The 23,111-nt window shown below is 42.7% G+C and overlaps 1 protein-coding gene across 1 annotated transcript in view; it reads right to left on the bottom strand.

The window, feature by feature from the left end:
* The window catches only part of ALK (anaplastic lymphoma receptor tyrosine kinase), a gene marked incomplete at its 3' end in the record, with an annotated part of 222,125 nt that overhangs the window by 4,666 nt on the left and 194,348 nt on the right, over positions 1-23,111 (bottom strand). The window contains exons 11-22 of the mRNA XM_009881980.1: positions 21,853-22,015; positions 16,746-16,896; positions 14,105-14,236; positions 13,033-13,177; positions 11,981-12,163; positions 10,342-10,440; positions 9,232-9,384; positions 7,916-8,014; positions 5,969-6,155; positions 3,698-3,788; positions 2,713-2,777; positions 1,294-1,423 (exon numbers count right to left, since the gene is read on the bottom strand). Coding sequence (XP_009880282.1) covers positions 1,294-1,423; positions 2,713-2,777; positions 3,698-3,788; positions 5,969-6,155; positions 7,916-8,014; positions 9,232-9,384; positions 10,342-10,440; positions 11,981-12,163; positions 13,033-13,177; positions 14,105-14,236; positions 16,746-16,896; positions 21,853-22,015 — 1,598 coding nt within the window. The remainder of the gene's footprint in view (positions 1-1,293; positions 1,424-2,712; positions 2,778-3,697; positions 3,789-5,968; positions 6,156-7,915; positions 8,015-9,231; positions 9,385-10,341; positions 10,441-11,980; positions 12,164-13,032; positions 13,178-14,104; positions 14,237-16,745; positions 16,897-21,852; positions 22,016-23,111) is intronic.

The raw sequence follows: 23,111 nt of genomic DNA, 5'->3' as shown, positions 1-23,111 counted from the left end.
CCTGCTGTTCAGGACTAATGTTCTTGGTGCTTCCTCACAAGACCCCGATCATTGCTAAGCTGGCTTCTCTCTCTAATTTAACGAGCCAAAAAGATGCTTCCATTGTGAAGTGATGGATGCCCTTGCCCTACACCATCCCATTTCACCTGCCACTTCGCACATCTAGCACACCTTGTCCTGGCAGTTTTGAACAAAGCACCTACAAGGCGGCAGACCTTACCTGGGCTGTTTTGCTCTGCGCCGGATGAGAGCAGAGCCCACATTGCAAACCAGGAATTTCCCCATTCACCTACCACCAAGTTCAGCCCATTTGTATGAGCTGACAAGAGTATCTCTAGATGCTACAGAAAACCGACCTCCGTTTGCAACGACTGCTTGCTCAGATTTCAAACATCTTGACTTTCTGGGTGTTTAGCCTTCTTACCCAGGCAGGAGCCACTTTATTGCAATCTATCCAAGACCGCAGTGCTCCTGGGCAACACAGACCGTTTTATATGTCTGGAAACCAGACTGCAAGGAAAAAAATACAAAGTCGATCTGTTTCCAGATGCCTCGAGGAAGAATCTTATCTGTTAGAGCCAATTTGTGTCTCTCTTGTACTGAGAAAATCCAGCATTTTGCCCAGTGTCAAAGAAACGTAGAGTATGAAGCTGGGCCCTGGTGCTAAACCTCAACAACATCTGAATGCCTTTCTGATCCAGCGGCTCAGAGAAAACTTTATTTTTCTGAAGTACTGATTCCTCTCTAGAAGTCCTAATTCATTTCTCACACGTTTCTAACTGACTATCATTTCCTATTGATGCCGATTTCAGTAGGAAAAGCTTTAAAGCTCAGGACTAAAGATATTTGCTATTAAGTCAACAGCTCCGGGCCAGATTCGCTTCCTGCCTGTGTCAAACTTGTACTGACAGATATCCACAGAAATGCACCTCATCAGCAGTGTAAATAACGGATTTATCATTAATACCTTAATGCTTCCGCCCAACCTGTTCCCATCTGGTGCGAGGAAGGTAAGAGTAGAGTTTCAGTTTTTTAAAAATGTTTTAATTGTGTTCTTTCTTTAGATAGTATCTGCAATGTTATCGAGCAAAGTCCAGGGATGAGGCACCTCTGCATATAAGTTGTTCCCTCTACGTCTGCGTCCTGTCTCCAGAGTGGTCTTCCAGCAACAGAAATTTTCTGACCCTCTAAAATACTGGGAAACAGGAGCTGCATGGATCAGCTGTTCTATAGTTATGTATTTGCCTTGTGGCAACAGCTTACTAAATAAAATTCAATTTTCCATTTTCTTACCGGTCGAGGCCGCGTCTCTCTCAGGAACGATTTCAGGTCACCTCCAGCCATGAGCTCTAGCAGGATGAAACGGGGCAGTGCCTGCAAGCTCACCCCGATACAGCGCACAATATTCTGGTGGTTGAACTTGCTGTGGAGACACAGACACTCAATTATGGAGCAGCTTTGATCCAAAAAGCACAATTACAGAAAAGAATCCAAATGCTTTGCTGCGGGGAATGTTTGGGGTTTTTTTCAGAATAAGTGACAAATGTCAAAGGCAAGGCAGCTGGATAAAGCTAAAGTGCTACCCCTGCACTTTGTGTCTGTCTGCGTAGGGCAGAAACAGAGGTGGGGAAGCAGTGGCTTCTGGCTGCTTTTCCATCTCACATACTCTGCATCTTTTTTGGGCTACAGCAAGACTTAGGGGTCACAGGAAGCAGAGCATGTCTGATAAGACATTAGTCTGGAGAAAAGGAGTCTGACGGGAGACCTTATTCTCTCTACAAGTACCTGAAAGGAGGCTGTAGCGAGGTGGGGGTCATTCTCTTCTCCCAAGTAACAGTTGACAGGACAAGAGGAAACAGCCTCAAGTTGCGCCAGGAGAGGTTTAGGGTGGATATTAGGAAAAATTTCTTCACAGAAAGGGTTGGCAAGCATTGGAACAGGCTGCCCAGGGAAGTGGTTGAACCACCATTCCTGGAGGTATTCAAAAGATGGGTAAACGTGCTACTTTGGGGACATGGTGTAGTGGTGGGTTTGGGAGTGTTCGGTTACTGGTAGGACTCAATGAACTTAAAGGTCCCTTCCAACCTAGACGATTCTATGATTCTATGAAAAGAAGAGTCTGCTCCTAAGTTCACTACTCAAGGGGCAGAAGCTGAGTCAGGGCAGAGTTGTTCAAAATAATACACCCAACACAGGGATCTGCTTATGTAGGAGATATTCCTCAAGGTCTAGTCTCTAATATTTTCTCATTTCTCCAGACCTCAATGAGACGACAAACTATTTCTGTGGATTCTAGGACTCAGTCACTGAGATGTGACATGACAGCAGCATTAGGTCAATGCCATGTGTTAGTTTTGAGTAGTCCAATCAAAACTCCTAAGGTTTCTTCTTACCTCATGTTCTGATCTCTAAGAGCAATCAAAGGATTCTATTATCAATTCTGAAAACTGGGCCTCAAGTTTTTCAGTTTGGATAATGAAAACTACTGTGGACTCCCTTGAAAATTCAGCCCTTAATCATCTGGTGCCTCAGTTTCTTCATTTGTAAGAAGAATAGAAAAGGAGAGTAATGCCTATCCTCTTTCTAAAATACTGGCAGCCATGCGCTAAAACTACTGTATAGATGTGTTGCATGGACACCATCTTTCAAAGCACCTTTTTTCCTCACAGTGCTTTTTTCCAACAAGTGCTTGTTCATGTTATTCATACACACCTAATAATGAGAGCTTCCATGAGGAAGTCCAGCTCATCTTGCTCCGAACACACTTCTGGCAAGGTCTGGAAAAGAAAGAACAGGTTGACAAGGAGAATATATTTAAACTTACAGATGTAAAACACCTGACAATCTAAAGCACCAACATTGTCTCCAGCAATCTTTGTTTCTCTAAAAGAAACCTCAATCTAAGATACTAGCTAGATCATTACTAAACTAGACTGTGAAATCTGTTGAAAGGTACAGATCAGAACACATGGCCTATAAACGTCATTGCCATCCTCCTCCCAGCAAAGGAAATCGCCCAGAGTGCACAGGGAACCGTGCTCAATATACGGGACTCTGCTGTACAGAGGATGAGGAATGAGAACCACAGTTCCTGAGCTCTCAGTTCAACGCTGCTCCCTCCCAGCAACACTATCTACTATAACCAGCAGTAGCACTGTGCTGCTATGCAACTTCTAGGAGAAAATAAGCTAGCTGGGCTGCTGAAGGCCTGGAGAACCCTACCAGGGTCTCTTAGGATTTACCTTCACATCCAGTGCACATCCATCCTGTAATGGAGCGGTGAGATCCCTGGAAAACCAGCCATCTCCTACCTGCAGGCTCTTTGATGTATGTGCCAGCTGGTCTTGGCCCTCTGAAGACTTTTGGCCTCTGACTCAAAGGCTTTGGACAGGTTACAACATCAGGTGTAGCGTGTGGAGGATGGATTTATTTCTCATACTCGCAGTCTACTGCAGCTGGATAGGAAATCTGCCTGTTTACTACTTACAGACCTCTTTTAATAGTTCCGCAAGCCCATATGCTCCAAGTTGTACCATCGCTATGATGGATTAAAGTGTTGCAATAGAGCAGCAACCTTTCTAGCTACATCCTTCCGTACTATGGTAACGCTTAATTCATCTTCATTTTTATAATGCATTGGGACTCTTGGGTGAAAGGTGCATGAAACCATCACGATAACTCATACACTGTCACTTACTTTCACAGCCACCTGCAAGGGAGTGGGGTCGCTGGGGATCCCTGCCACCTGACCTTCATATACCTCACCAAAGGCTCCGTGGCCCAAACCCCTGGACAGACCAGAGAAGACAAGAAGGTTTTACTACAGAGAACACACATTAAAACACTGTGGTCACAGCTCACAGAATGGGCTCACAATTTTCATGGTAGTGAGACAGGGAGAACCGGATACTGACACTGATGATACCACTCCTCACGCTATGCAGGGGACCAGACCTTGAGGTGATCTTTCCTGGACCTACAATGTATTTAATTGATAGGTAAAGCAATCCTCAAAAGCAAACAGTCCCCAGTGAAACCAAGCTGCTGGCACTGCATTGTGCAATGGATAGCACTCTTCTATGGTTTTGGTGTCAGTGCTTTAGAGGTGAGTGCACCAAAACGAGCCAATAAAGATAGGTCTTAAGTTTTGGTGTTCCCATGCCCTAAATACATTAACAGTTCCCACGATGTTTATGCGTCACCACTACAAAAAACACATTGAACAAGAAACTAGGAAACACAATGGTTCTCAAAGGACCTGAATTCTAAACCAAGTATCTTTTCCTGATTTATTTTGTAATTCTGGGTAAGCACCTTACCCAATAAATGGTGATGATACTGCTTTGTAAAGCACTTGGCTGTAGGAATTAGTGCTGAGAATTGTTTCTGGCACTCATCATATTATGAAATGTACAGTTTCATTTTGAATAAGGGTACAAGAAAAAGAGAAAGGAATTAATCACACAACAGATCCTGTCCTATGTCCTTGTGATACAGATTTTGTGATACACCTGTCTATTCAGTGTTCACTCGTTTAACATTAAGTCAACTGGTACAACAATAGCTATACATGTAGGTGGCATGTCAAAACAACATAGCAAACTCCGGCAGAGAATGAGGCTGCGTCCCAGATCCTGAGTCCCTCTCAACCCTGCATGGGCTGCACATTGGGCAGTAGTAGTTTGCGCCTCTGCTTCTCAGTCCAGGTGAAAGGCTCTCAATAAGGCGCTCTTCTACAACATGCACTTTCCTGGTAGAGCCAGGTCTGGCCTGAGACACGTGCTGATTCTGTTCTCTGGTCTATCAGTGGACTGGTTTTGCGTGAGCTGTTGCCCTCCTGCCCGTCCAAACGGGTGCTGCTAAGGGAAATCTGCTCTGTTGTTGCATAAGCTCTGTCTGTAGTTTTGCCAGGGTAAAGACCAGTCTAGGCAGTGAAACCACAGTGAGGACTTGTGTCGCCTGTGACTCAACTACTTCTTCTAGTAAGGTTTTGTAGGTATCAGCCTGAGACATTATTCTTGTCTATGTCTAACCAACTTATTACAAACTGAGGGTATAAAACAGATCTCTACAGCTCATAACTCACCCTGCTCCCAAAAATCCCACCTTCCCTGCCCTTATCAACTCCCAGCTGTATCCTCTGCTCTCTGCAGCTTGCCACACTTCAAAAATCCTTTCAGAGCCTAAGTGACAAAGGAGGCAGCAGCAAAGGGTATACTGGAAACTTCCAGATGCAGTCCAGCAAGATGTGCAGGTAAGGGCGAATGAGTTAAGAGACAGCAAAACATTGCAGACTGCATAGAATGCTCTGAGCATCATCTTTTTTAGCACTGTAAGCTTTTGTGTAAAACTGCATGGTACCAGGGTAGTGTCACATTCACAAGTGGCATGCACGGTATCCTGCAGCAGAGCAAGGCAGGAAAGAACTCTGAAGTTTCAAATTTTTAAGAGGTTATTTTGAACTTTCCAGAAATTCTGATCTAGACGTGACTACCCTGCTGGCTTTATATTCCTGTCTTTTTAATACTGTCTGGCAGTCTCAAACCCATTGCTTTTCCTGCTGTTGTACTTAAGGATGTCACTGTCTTTACCAAAGACCCCATCAACAACTTTAAGAGCCTCCTGCAAGCCTCAACCTTCCCAGCATCTCATCAGTTAATTCTGAAACAGGCCACCCATTGCACAGTTGCAAAAGATGTGTCTGAGTTACTGGTGATGACTCTTCAGTTCCTCTCATAATCCCAGAAGATTAACACTGCACCTGTAAAAAGTCAAGGAGACTGCCGAAATCTAGTCCTCTCCACACAAGTCTGCAGCTTTTTTTGTTTCTTATGAAAAGGGGCATGAGTCTAAAAATGCATGAGAATTTGTACGTGTCTACACAAAGGCATGAGTTCACACCTGTGTAAGAGAGCCAGCATATGCGAGTGTATAGTGTGAAGCATGGGGAAAGCAAAGACGAATTTACCGGATGAGGGAGATGTTTTTTCGAGGCACCTCTTTGAGGTCGCTAATGGATGTGGTCTTTCCTGCAAAGCAGTAGTTGGGATTGTAGTCTGTCATGATAGTGGAGGTACGCAGCTTGCTCAGTTTATATTCTGGGCTCTGTAACTCCATCTGCATGGCTTGTAGCTCCTGGTGCTTCCGACGATATACTAAATATGGAGAACACAGTAAACCAGAGACACTGATTCGACTTTGGAACAGGACAGCAGCTGTGCAGCACACCTCACTGGAATCTGCCATGTGACCAAATTTCAGTGAATCAAACTAGACAGTGACACCATCATATTTCTGTACATCGAATAATTACAGATAGAAAATGGAATGTGAAGTTATCCAGGAACCTTTGATTTACACATCTTATGAAGAAACAGGCTTGCTCACGAACTGTTTGGAAGAAGTAAAATGAATTTCACTTGCAGAGATCTACGATTTCACAGTTCTGAGGTTTTTGTTTTGTTCTATTTAGTTTAACTGGACCTTCTAAGTATGAGTCCAGTTCCAAACTTGAGGAGTCAGGGCATAACCAACTTTCCTAAATCACGCAGAAGTGACTAGAATCTGAAATGAATTATTGCATCATATTGTTCAAAATGGACAGAGTAAACTTACCTCAGAATAACACATTGTACCTAAAACTAGCTTATTTTGCAAAACTTCCTCTTTTTCTAAACAACAGAGTTGGACTAAATTTGAAACCAGTTTATGGTAGTGTTACATCCCTTGAATCACTTCGTTGATACTTCTGAAACGTCATTAGGTATCACACCTTGAAAGAAGATGTCCTGTGGGTATTCCTTGAAATAGTAATTTATATTGCAGTATTTTTTTCAACGCAAGATGCCAATCGTGAGCAGGTTAAATCACTATTACCCTTACTATTGATTTCTGTGGCAGCTGGATTGAGCCCAAAACTGTGACAGTAATAGCTATTGCATCTTCTCCAGCAGATGTTGCTCAGGGGAAGAATTTAAGGGGTAAACATGCACTTGCAAAGGCAGACGGATGAAATGGCCTATCCACAAACCCTTCCCATCCTCCATTTTCCTCCTCATTGCTTTTGCTTTGATTTTTTAAATCGTTGCTCTTTCCTGAGATGGCAATGATAGGCTAGTTGGACGGAAAGAGGATTACCCTTCCACTCCCTGAGAAGTAATTAGGAATTTTAAAGGGGTACTGTCAGTTCAGAAATCATACATGTAAGACCATGTGCATGCAACTGATAACTCCTGAAATTCTTAAAAATGAAACAGCTGCTCAAATCTAATTTAATAGTTGCCGTTTGCTGCTCTGGGTACACCCCTCCCCTCCCCCAGACTATATACAGGGTGGACAAAGAAAGGTGGCAGAGCTGTGGTTTGAATCCCTGGCTGCTTTTCATTGATTCAAATCTATTCTGCTTACAATCGAATGCAGGTGAGCAATTGTTTAAAATAAGAAAATGAAAGGGTGAAAAATACCGTTTGGAATTTCAAATAAAGATGCATAGAATTCCCACATCATACGAAGCAGCAGTTTGTAAAAGGCAAACCTATGTGAGAATGTCAAGCTTAAATGTCATACATTAAGAGGTTAAATCTGTATATAGCCACACAAATAAAGAAGCTTGCTTTTAGGCATTAAGCACCAACAGCTCTCACAAAACCAGCGGCAGCTGTGTTCTGGCAGCTTTACACTACAACACAGGCAATAATGTCTCTTTCGAGATGCAGTCAGTAACTGAATCCTCCTCAAATTGGTCATTGTGGTTAGAAACAACTACTGAAATCTGAAGTTAAGGCATGTGTGTGGGAAGGTGTCATTAAATACAGCAGTAGCTAAAAACCTGAATCCTTTTGCCTCCCAGGGCCCAATTATCCCTGGCTCAGATCCAGCCCTCATATGAAAATATCTTTTGCAGAGAAACACTCACCTATCATGATTCCTGAAAAAGCCAAAATCAAAGCAGCCACCAATGCTGAAGTTACTACAGACAAGACCAAGGAGAGGGGGAGATGAACAACTGGCTCAGCTGTAACAGAGGCAGGAGAAGAAGGAATTACATTTTTGAAATGATCTTCCACCAGCCACTTTTTTGCAGACAGATTTTTCTGCTTTTCCTTCCATTTACTCATTTGCTGTTCCTATAGTGTAGAAACAACCTCTGGCATGATCAGTTCTCAGGATCTATGACCTCTAATACCTCATTGTTTCACTTTCCTCAATTAATATCAAGCCATTAAAACAGATGGTTTGCTATCAACGAATTAACATGTGCACTCCCTGGGTATGAAAACAAGACCGTAAAAACCAGGGGCAGGAGGTTGGGGAGGTGGAAAGAACATTACATTGCCAGGGTTAAAGTGCTGCTATCAATGCCAAATCACAGTAAAAGCAGAAGAGGACTGCAATATATCATCTCCTAAATGCATCCAATCCAGGCAGAAAAAACGGATAACAGTAAGTGTAGTACTACGTATTCCATAGCTGCATCCTCACTCGGCACAAACAGGCATTCAATGACCATCTATTAAGGTTTATTTCACCCTGGCAGAATAACCATGCTTTTTACCCATTTTACAGATGGGAATGGTAAAAATACAGAACAATTTTCCCATGCCAGTGACAAAGCTGAGCGCAGGATCCTGAAGTCACTTGCCCTAACTGCTGGGCAAGAATATGAAGGAAACCTAGTAATGGAGCTCCGAGCACTTGTTTTATCAAGTAAGGCAAGTACAGGCACTATCTTCAGTTTTCCTCAGAGATCCTTCATCTCCAATTTCTTACAGATTCTGCACCTGCACCTTTCATGTCCAAATCCATAGGAATTATATTCTCCTTCACCTTGTACATTTTTTGGGGTTTTTAAGAGGACTGACCAGGAATTTAAGTTTAGCTGGAAAATTCCTTCAGTGAGCAAACTTTCATGATTTCAGAGCAGAATGTGAGCATCAGCGCAACCAGGCGCAAAATTCAACCCTCCCCAGTGCTGCCCGGTATGCCAAACATATACCGTTAAAGCAAACCAGCAATGCTGCTCTGTGCACCATTCCTTGGTGCTGATGTGTCTATATCCTAGCAAAATAACTCTGCAGCATATAGCAGCAGGAAAGAAGGTAACATTAAACAGAAGCCATTTTTAAGACAGACTAGATAACACTTTCAGGATGTCTTACAGTCCAAGCTACAGATTTTTGCCATACATTTTCTGATTCACACACTAGCAGCCTACCCCATACACCTACTTACCTATGCAAGACACACCATCCTCAGCCAACTCTGTGCCTGGCTCACAAAAGCAAATGACTTTTTGAGTCTCAAGATCAACACGGCACTCGTCCATCTCACAGTGACTGCAGTTAATATGCAGCCTAATGTCCACCTCTCCGTGCCCCTCTGTCACTAGGGAGTGGATGAAAGAAGTTGAGTTAATTACTGTAAAGATCATTCACTTAATTCCCTTAGACACTGACAGAAGCAGGGGACATGATGGTCGTGGTCGCCAGATGTGGCAGGGTAGGCCCCATCTAAGAAACCGATTCCTCCCCACCTTCCATAGTTCCTGTCCTTTTCTCATGTAGAAAATAACATCCAGCTAAATTACCCCACTGCAGTTGAGGTGCACTGGCTCTCTTTGCGCAGACAGTCCTACCAGGCCCGCAAGGAGGCTGCTCCCGAGGCTAAGGGAAACCTGCCCTTTCAGTGGTCTGTGGGACTCAACCTCTTCTTTCCTGGCCTTTACACCCTCTGAGATCAAATACTGCAATGTTTTCAAAACTTTCTGGCTGAATCTATCAGGCCAGAGTACATCTGTATTTGATAAGACTTCTGGCTGTTCTAAAGCAAACAATTTTTTGAGCAAATAGATATTTTTGTATTTTCTGAACACATCCCAAACCCATTCAAGATACTAACTTCTGGGCAAACACAGGCTGGAGTGGCAGTATTTATCACTCCCACACACTGCTGGGCAGCATTGCACTGTTTTCTCTAGAAACTTCCTGGTCCAAGCTGGATACTTTGTTGAGGGATGCTCCAAGGAACATGTTTGTTAGTGAATAGTCAGGTGCTTTGTCTATTTGTTTCCTAAATTATCTGAACTATAAGGTTCTGTTACCACTTTCCTTGGCCAAAATCGTTCTATAGGCTGGGTAGACCATATAGTTGGGAAGTGCTCCACCTGCTTTCTTCCTGCTACTTCTGTTTATTCTTCATTGGACTTTGTTATGCTATCTTCCTGCCTCCTTATGTTGATGATAACACTAAGCTGTACCCAAAGGGTTGCAAAGCGTACTACAGATGCAAACTATTCTTAACATGAAATAAACCCACTAGAAGACTTCTGACCAATATGAATACCTTTAAGCGCTGGAGTGTATAAAGTACCAATTGGATTAATAAAGGACACACCATCCTCCCCATCCATCTCTGGGTCATTGTCCACTGCAGCATTGCCACCTATGTCAAACCAGAAGTTACCTTAACAGACTGAGGCTCATTGGCACTAAAATACAGATAAGCATTGCAACATGCATCACTTTAGCATATTTAGGGAGGCATCCAAATAAGAAAAAAAAAAAAAAAAAAAAAAAAAAAAAAAAAAAAAAAAGAAAAAAAAATATTAAAGTATTTAACATATAGGGAACACTTAGTGAGTTGTAGCATGAACCACTGGTCTTTTATCTCTAGAACTTCAATTGAATAGCAGCAGCTTGTGACAAACAGTTTCTTAGCTCTGTTTTAGGCAGACTGTTGCAAACTAAGGCACAAACTGCATCTTTAACCATCAGGATGCTGTGAAACATCCCTTTTAAGCCCTTCTTAAAATTAATGTAGCCAAGAAATGGGAAAAAAAGCCAAGAAGCACCAGTACTCAGGGGCTAAGTTCAGTACCCTTGCTGATCGAGGTATGTACTGTGGCAGCAGAGGGAATGAATGATCTGACATCCTTGCTCTCCTTTGCACCCTGAAAGCAGGGTGGTCTACCAGGAATGGGGACTGAAGGAATTTATGAGTTGCTCATTTCTTCTTGGCCATATAGAACATAGCAGGAGCAAAGTATAGGCAATACATAGAACATATCAGAAGCACAGTACGGGCCATATACTTTGCACTACAAGCATGCAAAGATTCCCCCACCCCACCCAAAAATCACTTTTCCTCTTTAACCATCTTCAGTGAAATTAAAATTATGTCATGTGAGGCATTCTGCTGGAAAAAAAGCATTACACAGTAACATCGGTACAAAACATGCACTTAATCATTTAAACTCATTACTTCCTTTCAGGATTTCTAGTCTATCATACCCTTGATTTAAGCTGTGGAGAACCAGGGGTTAAAAAGTCCACCACAGTGCAGATGGCTGAAGAAACATGTGGCCCAGGAGACTATGGGTTAGTAGAGATTGAATCTGGCCCACACCACTTATAATCAACGTAATGCCATCTGACAGCTGTCCCGAGACCCGCAGCACATGAAATTAGCTCCTTGTTAGCTCCTAGTCAACACCACTGGCGTTATTAAGAGGGGTCCTGGCAGCCTGAGCCTCTGCGCCCAGGGACTCCTGCGCAGGACCAAGGCCCACCCACAGCAAGGTAGGGTAGAAGAAGCTGCGTCTTTCCCCTGGCATAAAGCCTGGCTGCCAGTCTCCAGGAACAAAGTCCTCAAAACACAGGTGCTGGCAATGGGAGCACGTAGCCTGTGGCTCCTCTTTCTTCAGCACTATAACCCCAAAATGGAAAGCTCAGGAATCACGGCAGGAACTTGATGGCACGTTTTGCACAGTGCAAAGCCAGGATTACAGCTGAAGGACTGACATCTGGCTATTTGCTCCGAGACTAAATGCCATACGTTCATCTAGTGCTAAAAAGGCAACACACAGACATACTAGTACATAACAGTCAAATACGCTAGCTACAGGAGAATTATCTATCAGCGTTTTGCTGATCATTAGCACTAAAGGAGGGGAAGGGACACCTTGAACACGAAGTCACTTTACCTATATATCCTCCGCCTCCTCCACCTGAGGAGCACCCCCCTCCACCCCCTCCGAAACCCCCTCTTGTCTCCCACCCCCACTTCTTCATGGCCTGGGGGCAGGATCTTCCTCCAGTAGCACCTTCCAGCAAAGATTTTCCTGACCACAGGAAGGAAGTGTTATCATTCCAGCCACCTCCACCACCTGCAGTTAAGAGAAGAGAAAAGGCACAGGTAGGGGTTATTTCTGTGTAAAAAACACTGCGGGGATCTGCAGAACAAGCACTCCTTTGAAGCACCTCAGCTGAAAGTAAGAATCCATGCCTTGGTTAGAAGAGGGGATATGCTTGCTACACAGTGCTACAGTGACCTTTCTGTAGGGTTTTTGACCACGTTAATCATCTGCGCCTCTTTTCACCTACCATACAAGGACAAGTGGACAAGGACAATATGGAAAATGTAAAAAGATATCCCTGCCTACTTCCCAACCATTTGTTTCTGGCTTACAGAGCCTTCCCCTTCTCTTTGCAAAAAATACATTTGAAAAACCCTCTGTTGGTTCTGAAGTAGACCAAAAGGAATTTAGTGAAAGGGATGTGAAAACACGTACCAGCCCCACTCTAAATACAACATACTCACCAGTGACTCACTTTCAGCTCTGCTGGTTGTTCAGTCCAAGGTCTCTTCACAGAGACTTCTAGCCAGGGTGCAATTATGCTCTTTCTGCGTAAGCCAGGGAAACTGTGAGTATGCCTACACAGCACAAAACGGTGCAGGGAGCAGGATGGCCACATCGGCACTGCAAACTCCCACATCAAAAATCAAACAACTTTGGTTATGAGAGGTACTACATTATTTTGGGAGAATGTTGCCATTGCTACAGCTATACCATCTCCGATACCCCTATTTAGGCCAAGTATTCTGCACTGGGAGTACATCCTGTATGTATCTGTTATATTCCATGTTCCCCCTGAACTGCTTTTTCATGAGTTTCGTCTCACCTCCTTGTGAGGAGGAATCTCGGAGTACCACATATTCACAAACGTTTTCTTAAAAAGAATAAACTTTCCTTACCTGCAGCTCCTGAATTTCCATTCAACCCTGGAATAGAAGAATCGTTCTCCAGCCTTTCTGGATGAAATGTGTCTGTTTTGGCCCTGTAGGCCCTGCCACCACCTCCTGCTGCAATTATCAGGGGGACCGGCTCTCCATTTTCCATCTTAACAAATTCAGAAATGAAGGCAGTGTTCAGACTGAGTCAGACACACAAATGGAAGTCCAACCACATGCTAGTTACTGCATGTTGCATTAAGCAGGCATCTAGGACTGCTCAGCACTACAAATTACCATTGCATTATTTATGCACCCATATCCAAAAGGTTAATGAATAACACGAATCCTACCAAGTTCTGCAACAGAGAACAGTGGTATCAGCAGCTCTACGAATTGTACCTCCAATGCTGATGTCTCTTAGAAAGCTTGTAATGTTACCATGTGACGAGACTTCCATCAAATCAAACAGCTAAGGAGCACTGCTTTATATATAGTGCAATATAGTGTTTCCACTGGTAAAGAACTGCTACGCTGGAAACTGTCTGAGCATGCAGAGTTATGTAGGATTATGTAGAGGCTGGGTGATCTAAATTTATTGTTAACTTCTGAAACTGGTACATGACAGAGGAGAGCAGTGCTAGGTCCCTAGCTGTAGGGTTGCTAAAAGAAAACATACAGGCTGTCCTCAACTTTTCTTGTCATTGCACCATATAAGCCAAATGTGTAGCTGAAGTCTAATGTTCTACAATGATAGATCTGAATAAAGTCCTGTGGAATTTGCACTTTGCTATAGAATTACGCTTCAGCATCTCAGCTTGCATTGAAAAAAATCCAAATCAAACTACTATGTTTGTAAAGGAAACTTCAAGCCACTGAAGCACGTGTGGCCATACTGTGTAGCAGTTCTAAGAAGTGTGAAGGACCAACTCAGCCCACTACAGCTATCAACTGGAAATGAAGGATACCCAGAGTTCACTTTGTGGACCCTTCTCTAGAAGTGTATAAAGGGTTCTCGGGTATTTCAGGTTGTGGTACTTGAGGCAAGTGGCAGAATGTGTTCATGCTGAAGGTGCCATGGGCTATGTTTCCATACCTTAAAGATGTAAGTTGCACCTCCCCCGCCTCCACCTCCTCCTGCCCATTCATTGACACTTCTGTTCACCCGTATTTCTTCTTCAATCACATTGTTCTCTCCAATGCAGACTTTCTGTACAACATCATTAGTCTGCAAACAGAAGACCAGGTCTGAATTCTAGTAAGAAATCTGCATGTTCTTGAACACACACAGGCCTCATGGACCCTTCATCTTCCCAAACCAAAAAATTGTCCTCCAGTGAAACTACATAAGCAGAAGCAAACAAATGTTCTTCTAGAAGAATCTTGCTTTTTGTGTCAATCTTCATCAGAAGAATTTGTTGCCATCTTAATTGAATTATTTTGAAGCAAGCTTAGTGCTGATACCTATTACTATGTAAAAGAGCTCCACAAACTTTTAACATACAAGATGTAGCAGAATTTACTGCAAATACTTCCCAGCATTAACTATCTGTATTTCACAAGTGAAGTGGGGGAAGGGAGTAACTCAGCGATGATGTGACTTGCTCCATTGTCATGCAACAGCCAAATGGCAGAGACACAGAAAGAATGTGAGTTTCTTTACTCCTCTTCCAGTGCCCCACTGGTTATGGCCAGGCAGCCTACGTGCACCCATCCAGAACTAAGGTGTATTGGTGGCTCATACAGACGTACCAGAGCTAGCTTTAACGTAGGTAGTCATTGCATGGATAGTAGCAATGAGCTCAGCATAGACTAGCCACCTAATATTTATCTAGACTTCCAAGCAAGTTTTGATGTTAATCTGACACTTAGGCTGTAGCAACAATTTTTACTGTAATTACTAGTGCTAGCTAGTTCAAAGCCTACCAAAAGAGCTGCAATCCCACCTTTGACTGCAATGTTGACCTGATGTTAAAGAAAATACCTCACTAAAGAGTGTTCATATTTCCTACTTAACATTTTTTCGCCTCCACCAATTAGCACCAAATGTAATGAACCTTCTGCATTAGGCAAATCACTGAATTCACTAAGTGAGCTCAAACACAACATTAAACCATAATTTATAAGTACTTCTGGACTATGACCCAAGAGACATAACTGTCACTTTGATTTTAAATTGGAGCACTAAAGTGCCTACAAACAGGACTCTGCTGTGAGCATTTGGAAGTTGCAAGCGTTGCTTCTAGCTTATTTTACTTTACATATTTCACCTCAGTTCCACTATCTTGTTATGCAGTGAACTCACCAAGTCAAGAACATTTTAAGAGAAAAATGCACAAACAGTTGTTATAGTAGGATTGACCTTCTGCTTCCTTCTGCTTTCATGTCTGTGTTTTCTTTCGGAAAAGGAACCTGATAAAAGCATCCTCAAGTTACAAATTATGCTGTTGACCACAAAATGTGTCCTAGGTTGTGCCAGAGAATTAATGGCATCCATTTTGTGTGTGTAGACTTGCCTATGGAACTAAACAATCCTCCTTTCCCTCATCTTCCCTGTCCTTAATTGATTTGGAGCTGGGTGGGGATGATTAATAAAATGACAAAGTCAATGACCCAAAGGAACCACTAGATTACAATTGAATTAAAAAAAAAAAAATCCTTCATGGCAAAGACATAACTGATTACAATCCAATCTAGTAAAAGTCCCTTCTACAAGTCAACGCAATCTCTTTGCCTCAGTGAAAGAATTACATTAGCACTCAATAAATTCTCACTAAGATTACAGTGGCCTGCAATTTAATGAGTCCATATATTACACTCAGCTGGAATGTCCTAGTTATAGACGTTAGATGGAAGTTTGAGTTAGGGCATTTCTCATTTCAAAGAGGCTTCATATTAATGGTTTGTTTGTAGATATGTATAATTCCAGTTTTAACATTATTTACTTCAGCGCCCAGCCTTGAGAACTTCTCTTTCTTGTCTACATCCTTCAACCTTTCTCTGTTGTAACAGACTGGTAAGCTTTCATCTCTTGGATGCCAGCCATTAACAGTTGAGAAATGCACAGCATTTAAATGTCCAGCTCAAATCTCTAGGTGAAATTTCATCAGATAATGCTTGGTTTTCTCCATAAGAATCTCCTATTCCCTCATCTTCCAAAGAACACTAAACGATCAATAGATTATTGTGCCTGCAAATGGTGGAAGCTGCACCCTTCTGTCGTGGCGTTTGCAGCAACAGTTGGTTAGTGACACAAAAATCAGGACTGACCCAGCAGTGATTAATTTGTCTCTCCTATTCCCATACACAGAATAACCAAATGGGCCCTGTGAGGTGGGTGTCTCCAGAGTTGCAGAGTACTATGACAATGGCAGGGCTGGGCTCAACAGCAGAGCAAAGACAAAGCTCTCTGAAGCCAACCTTAAAGACTGATCTCCAGAGGAAAGAAAGGCAGGGTTGTCTTTTCTCTTTGAAAACCCACACAGATGCTCTGGGATATGCAGATCAATCAGGAACCTGTAGTGCATTATCAATGGGGTCTCAATGTTGAAGAGGAAGTGAGAACAGTTAACATGGTACTTCATCTTTTCACACTCATGTACCCCCCATTAAAACCATAGTTATCCCTAACCATATAACACAAAACCTCTCAAGGACAATGGTTTTCTCTGTAAACAGACAAAACTCCATGGATTTGTAGAAGGGATTAAGTCAAAACAGAAAGGGCAATCACTTACACTAGGACAAGCATCTTCTCCTTGCTGTCCCACCAAGATATACAAAGTATCATCCTTCTGGAGGTCAAAAATTCCCAGCACAGACACGCCGTGGGACCGCACCATGGTGTTCTTTCCTCCTTTCCCACCAGCAGCTCCATAGCCTGAGATGCTGCAGGAAATAGAAAAACAAGAGCCTGGCACCTCAGCTGTTCCAGACAGGTAGAAGCTAGTACAAACCAATCCTGGGCACTGAGTGTTTTGCGCATCTGAACTGTACACAGTGTCTCAGGGCTGTACCCTGAAGACCTGGCACTCTAAAATCTAAACCCAAAGCTTGAATACTGAGATTATCTGCTCTACATGGACCTATGAAATTTGGGTAGCTACAGAACAGCTTTTTTCACATTGATTCTTGGGCAAACACTCGCTGAGGACAGAGTGAGCAAGTCCCTGTAGTTTCAAACTTTAACATATGAAACACATCTTGTTTCCCAGAAGGCATACCCTTGAGAGATTTGCAGCTAGGAAAAGAAAGAACAGAAGCAGGAGAACTGGTAAGTACAGCACATATGGCTAAAGAGAACATTAAGCATGAGATTGACAGGGGAGATCTGGGAACGAAGACAGCATAACTGGTCCTGGTAGTACGGACCAGATGGGAAACAGCTCTCCTATTCCCAGGACCAGAGGAATATAGAGGAGTAGATGGACATGACACCACCTGCAGTAAACAAGGAAAGCAAAAGCCCCATGGCTAAACTCACAGTCACCATGCATGTCTCACTGCCTCCAGCCAGGAGTGGCTAGGTTGCATACACAGGCTGCTGCAGTCTCAGTTAATGCTCTGGGACCTCTATTTCAAGCAGTCAAGATTCAGAGGTCCTTAATGTTTGGCTGTACCACTGTACTGCTCAGCTCCTCCCTCTCCCTTTCTAAGTACATAAACAATTTACATACTTGAAGCAGCTTTTATCAAAGTTATCCAGTTCTGGGCTCCCCAGTTCAACAAAGACAGGGATCTGCTGGAGATGGTCCAGCAAAGGGCTACAAAGATGATTAGGGGCTTAGAACACCTCTCATATGAGGGGAGGCTGAGGGACCTGGGTCTCTTTAGTCTAGAGAAACGAAGATTGAGGGGGGATCTTATTAATGCTTACAAATACTTAAAGGGAGGGTGCCAGGGGGATGGGAACAGTCTTTTTTCAGTGGTGCCCAGTGATAGAACAAGAGGTAACGGGCACAAGCTTGAACATAGGAAATTCCGTCTTAACATGAGGAGGAACTTCTTTACTTTGGGGGTAGTGGAGCACTGGCACAGGCTGCCCAGAGAGGTTGTGGAGTCTCCCACTCTGGAGACATTCAAAACCCTCCTGGACGCCGTCCTGTGCAACCTGTTGTAGGTGACCCTGCTCTGGTGGGGGGGGGTGGACTAGATGATCTCCAGAGGTCCCTTCCAACCCTGACCATTCTGTGATTCTGCGATTTCAAAGCACTTTATAAAAATCATGATAAAACACACCTCAGCTGCAACAAAAGACAGAGTAACTCAACTTTCTGAGCAAGTGAGTGGTGGTACAGCAAGCTCAATTTAGATCTGAAATAAGTAGGTGATTCTCCACTGACATCAGTAGCTTTGCAGCTATTTCCATGAAAGCAAAATTCAACCTGGAGCACATAAAGAGTGACTGTAGGGCTGAGAACACAAAACTTCCTCTCAGCTTCCTACCAGTCACAGTTTAGGTGCTCTGCTTTAACTTCTCCTTTCCTCTAGCACCTGGTTGGTCTTTGCTCAGCACAGTCCTGCATGTGAACAGGCTACAAGCAGAACGGACCAGCAGTGCCCCTCATGAGCGAGGATCCTGAACAGGTTGGGCAGCCAGCTCACTTTCAGCCAGCAACTTGCCTTAACAATTAGCATGAGGATCTCACCTTGGGACACTGCTCTGAGGCAGCCAGCAGGGAGCAGTTCTGATGTCGAAGCAACTATAGAGCATCAAGGGCCTTGTAAAGAACATTAGATCCTTGCAATGTGACATGATTATGTTCATGCCACTGCTGATAACCAAAGCAATCATTCCTTAGAAAGGCTGCCCTGGAACCAGCAGAAAAAGTGATGGACACAGCACTGGGCTACCCTGAACAGATGCTGCATGTATCTGAAGACTGAGTTGATTTGCTGTAGAATTTTGTAATGGCTAATGAGGTGCACTATCAGGCACAGCAAGCTGGCAGGGCTAATTGGCTGCAATTAGGGGCCATATTTTTCTGTGTATGAACAGATTTTGCATACAAGCAATGATGTCAGGAAGTTCAGGAGAACCCATTCTGTCCTCATTCAAAGGCTGCAGACCAATAAAACCCAGTAGATGCAGGTGACAGTCATTCCCTATTCAAAATGGGTGCCACTATTTAAACAGATGGGTTATCGTGACTTCAATTTTTAGCGGGATCGTTTTCCTTAGGCACAACATTCTTTCACAGGAGGAATCCATTTAACTATATTGTCCCGGAAGAAAGATTTGGACCACACTGAGTAGATATAACCAGAACATAGAATACCTTCCATTGTCTTACTGTTTTCTTTTACTACGGTACTTGCAGGAACTGAAAAAGAAAACTGCATCTTCAGGAAGGATCAGGATGAGCAGAGTGCTCTGGCTGGGAAAACGAGGGCTGGAGAAAAATATTCATCTCTGGGTAGACAGGTCATGGGAAACACTGGAGCCAGTTTTGAGAATATGAGAAAATGCAGTGCCTAGGCTGGCCAACTTAGAAGGGCGCCTTTTTGCATTCCGCTGTGCCATGTTCTTGTGCTACCTTACAAGAAGGGACCAGAGAAAAGAGAGGACAGTGGAAGTGATAACAAATGGGGCACCAGTAAAACGGACCAAAGACTCTTGTTTTCAAAATGGAAAGAATTTGGATAATGGATGGTAACGTCTAATTTATTACAGTTCACTTCTCTCATACTTGGATCATAGGCCTAGATATGGGATGACAAAACCTTCTAAATGCTTAGAAGGAAATGTGAAAAGAAAAATATCCTTTTATATTGTCTAACTTTATTGTTATACAATGTGCAGTCCCATGGGAGCAAAACCAGATGATTTTTGACCATATCAGTACTGGAGCATGTAGGGCTCCAGTCTTCAAATGAAGATGCCTACAGTTTGTGGCAACCTACACAGACCTTCATAGATGGCGAGATTTTCTGGGTGTGGTTAGCTTGTGCTAGTAGAGTTTTGTGCAAAGTTGAGCTTTCTGTCTTTGCATTTTAATAGCACATATTCTGCCTTGTGTTCACACAATTTATATCCTTCTTATGCAATTATCAGGAATGTAACTCACCGCTCTACAGTGCACTGTAAAAAACCACTGATATGGCATAACAACAGCTTTCTTAAGAGCCCAACAGACAGCTGGAGGATTTTATCTCTGGGTCACGTATATTGGAGATGGCTATCAGGCTTACTTACAGGACTCACAGCACAGCAGGCCTGCAGGGGAAAGCTAAATACAGGCAGTGGGTCCATATTCTGAATTGATATTGCAACTTGACATTTTCCTAGGGCTACGCTACACTGGGGGACTGTGCTGTCCCTTCAGCAGCCCAGAATAGGAAAGATGTCAAGTTAATTTCAGCCCACAATTGCCTCCTCCTTTCCCCGGGCTGTGAACTGTCTACTATAGCCTTAAGAGGTGCACAAGAGAATGTCATCCATTTATATATAGGTTACCAGTCACATTAGCCATCTATTATCTATACAGAACCTAAAAGTCTATTAGGTCATTTATAGGACTTAAATAGACAGGTCCTCCCTGCAGGACCCATAGTTTGTGTTGTGTAGCAAAAATCAGCCTACAATTGCACTGGTATTCTGGCTCTTCTTGGGCTATGATATTAAAGAAATGACAATGTTGTAAGTTTATTGCCTCTTCTCTTTTGGGCTATACTTTATAACCATATTTACTGAATGCTGGTCCTGAAGAATTCTATTCACCTCAGGCAACTCATTTTTGATAGCCAAGTAAAATATCATTAACGCTTTTTTCATTACCATCAATCCTTGAGGTAATAGGCGCTCAGGCAGAACCTGTGCCTAGCCTAACCTAGCCAGGCTCTCAAAACTGCTTTGCAGTAGACTTATGTTAGAGACTGACATCTATCCTCAATACTAATATTCTTTTTTAATAAAAAGAAAAAAAAAGACAGTGCCAGTAAGTTTTAACTGAAATTTGTTCAAAGCCTGCAGTGGCATGTTCTGCTTTGAAATCCACAATACCGTCATTGGTTTCAATAAGGAATGTTGCATAAAAACCCCACCACTAGACAGTCATTGACTCAAACAGACAGTTCTGCTTACAAACTGATGCATGTAATGGCTTGATGTTACCATTCAGATACAGTGAACTACATTCCGATTGTACTTCTTCCCCCAGGAAGTGCAAAAAGAAAAAAAAAGATTGGTAAAAATCTGATTAAGTAACATTGAACTGTATCTGATCATCTCCCTTTGAAAATAACTCCACAGAGGGTTTTAAGTGTTAGAATCCTCAGTATCACAGAGCCTAACACTTAGGTGGCTGGCTTCCAAAATCAATTCTACAGTGGTGAGCCAGGCTTACAGGCTCAACTTACCATGCCTAGGTTCAAAAAAGCTAAGATGCCGAGCAGAACTTGATGCAAGCTGTTCCAGAAGAAATGCTGACATAAGACTGTGCCTGCTATACCAGGTAAAGAGTGGGAAAAACTCATTCCGATCACAGAATTCAATGGACGGCATATGGGATATGTATGCCCCTTGGCCTGGGGAGGTGAAAACGCTTGATTTTCAGCTACTTACAGAGCTCTCCCAACCTGTGACAATTTAGGCTAAAGATCTGTCTGCCTCACATAGCTGCTTCTTTTTCTTTTCTTCTCTCTTTCACCAAAATGTCACAGCTTCCAGACAATAAATCTGAGACTCGAAAGGTTGGAAATCACAGGATCAAGGAGAAGTATAACCCAAGCGGATCTGGCCAAACTTCTGAATATAATACTTTATATATGCCTAGCATGTACCTGCAGCTTGGGTAAGTTTCAGGTGCAAAGATATATCATGACAATCGGAGACTGTTCCCTTACCTGTAGGTGTTGGTTGCTGGTACTCTCCAGATCTGAATGCCTTGGAGAATCCCTTCAGCTCCTACAACCACACTGAGGTTGGAGTTCCTGTAGGCATCATTGCATTGGCTCTGTGTGGGGCCATAGGGTCCGCTGGCACCACATGTTGTGAACAACCAGTGATCTGAAATGAGGACATATACAAAGCATGATCTGAACATCCAAAGCCCAAGTAGCTGTTCTGGTTTTTAGTCACTCTCTCTTGTTGGACCAAGAGAAGAACCTGACCCCTGAGGTTTCAGCCAGACCAAATACTCAGAGAATTCTTTTAAAAGACTCACAGCACTGTGTATCTCAGTATTTGACAGCGTTTCATCTACATCTCCCGGAAGTTATCACAACTATGAACATGGCTTTATTTTTTGCTCAAAAAGGCAAAGATCACAAAGTAGAGTAAAATGCAACACAGACCACCCAGTTTGAGGCTCTGCTCTCTGGGCTGTTAAAGTGCACACTCATAACCTCAAGACTGGTACATTTTAGCCCTTTCAGTTTCTACAGACATTTGATTATTCAATTTATTATATATGGGAAGGTAGCTGTTAATTAGATATAAACCTGTAAAATACAACATCATCTCAGTGATTAAAACATAACAATAAACAAATTGTATTTTGAATAATTATTTGCTCACAAGAGATTCAAGCTAAGCTTCAGAAGGCAAAACACCTGACTGAGGCCTGTAAAAGAAGCATTCAGCTCTGCATGTTCTAGGCCAGATCTACAGGTGTAAATCAATGCATTCTTACTACAGCCATTTTCATCAACTGAAAGTACTAGCCCAATACAAATAGATTTCTAGAACAAGGCTTTCTTGATTTGTCCCTCAAAATTCTGATTTTTTTAATTTGAATACATGATGCTGAAAATGCTGTCTTTTTCCTTAAAGATTTATTATGATGGCCATCGCAGTTGCAAGACCACAATGCTCTTGTAAAACCCACCTTAACATATTTGCTAGTATATCAGGAAATATTTCATATGTAACCAAAACTAAGATGGTAAATAAGAGGACTAAGCATTTTTGGTTCACATTAAATGATTTATCATTCATACTTATTAACAAGCTAATATATACAATGTTATTAACAAGCTAATATACACGAACTTTGTTAGTTAATTCTACTGCCATTAAAGACAAGTACATCTAAAGAACATTATTTGTATTATTGTAATGTTGGGCCAGCCAGCCCTCCCTGTGGCTTTCTCAAAGGGCACAA

Source organism: Charadrius vociferus, unplaced genomic scaffold (assembly GCF_000708025.1).
Source record: "Charadrius vociferus isolate BGI_N301 unplaced genomic scaffold, ASM70802v2 scaffold610, whole genome shotgun sequence".
Taxonomy (NCBI): Eukaryota; Metazoa; Chordata; class Aves; order Charadriiformes; family Charadriidae; genus Charadrius; species Charadrius vociferus.
The sequence above is the reverse complement of the archived record's forward strand: the minus strand, read 5'-3'. Positions and strand labels throughout refer to the sequence as shown.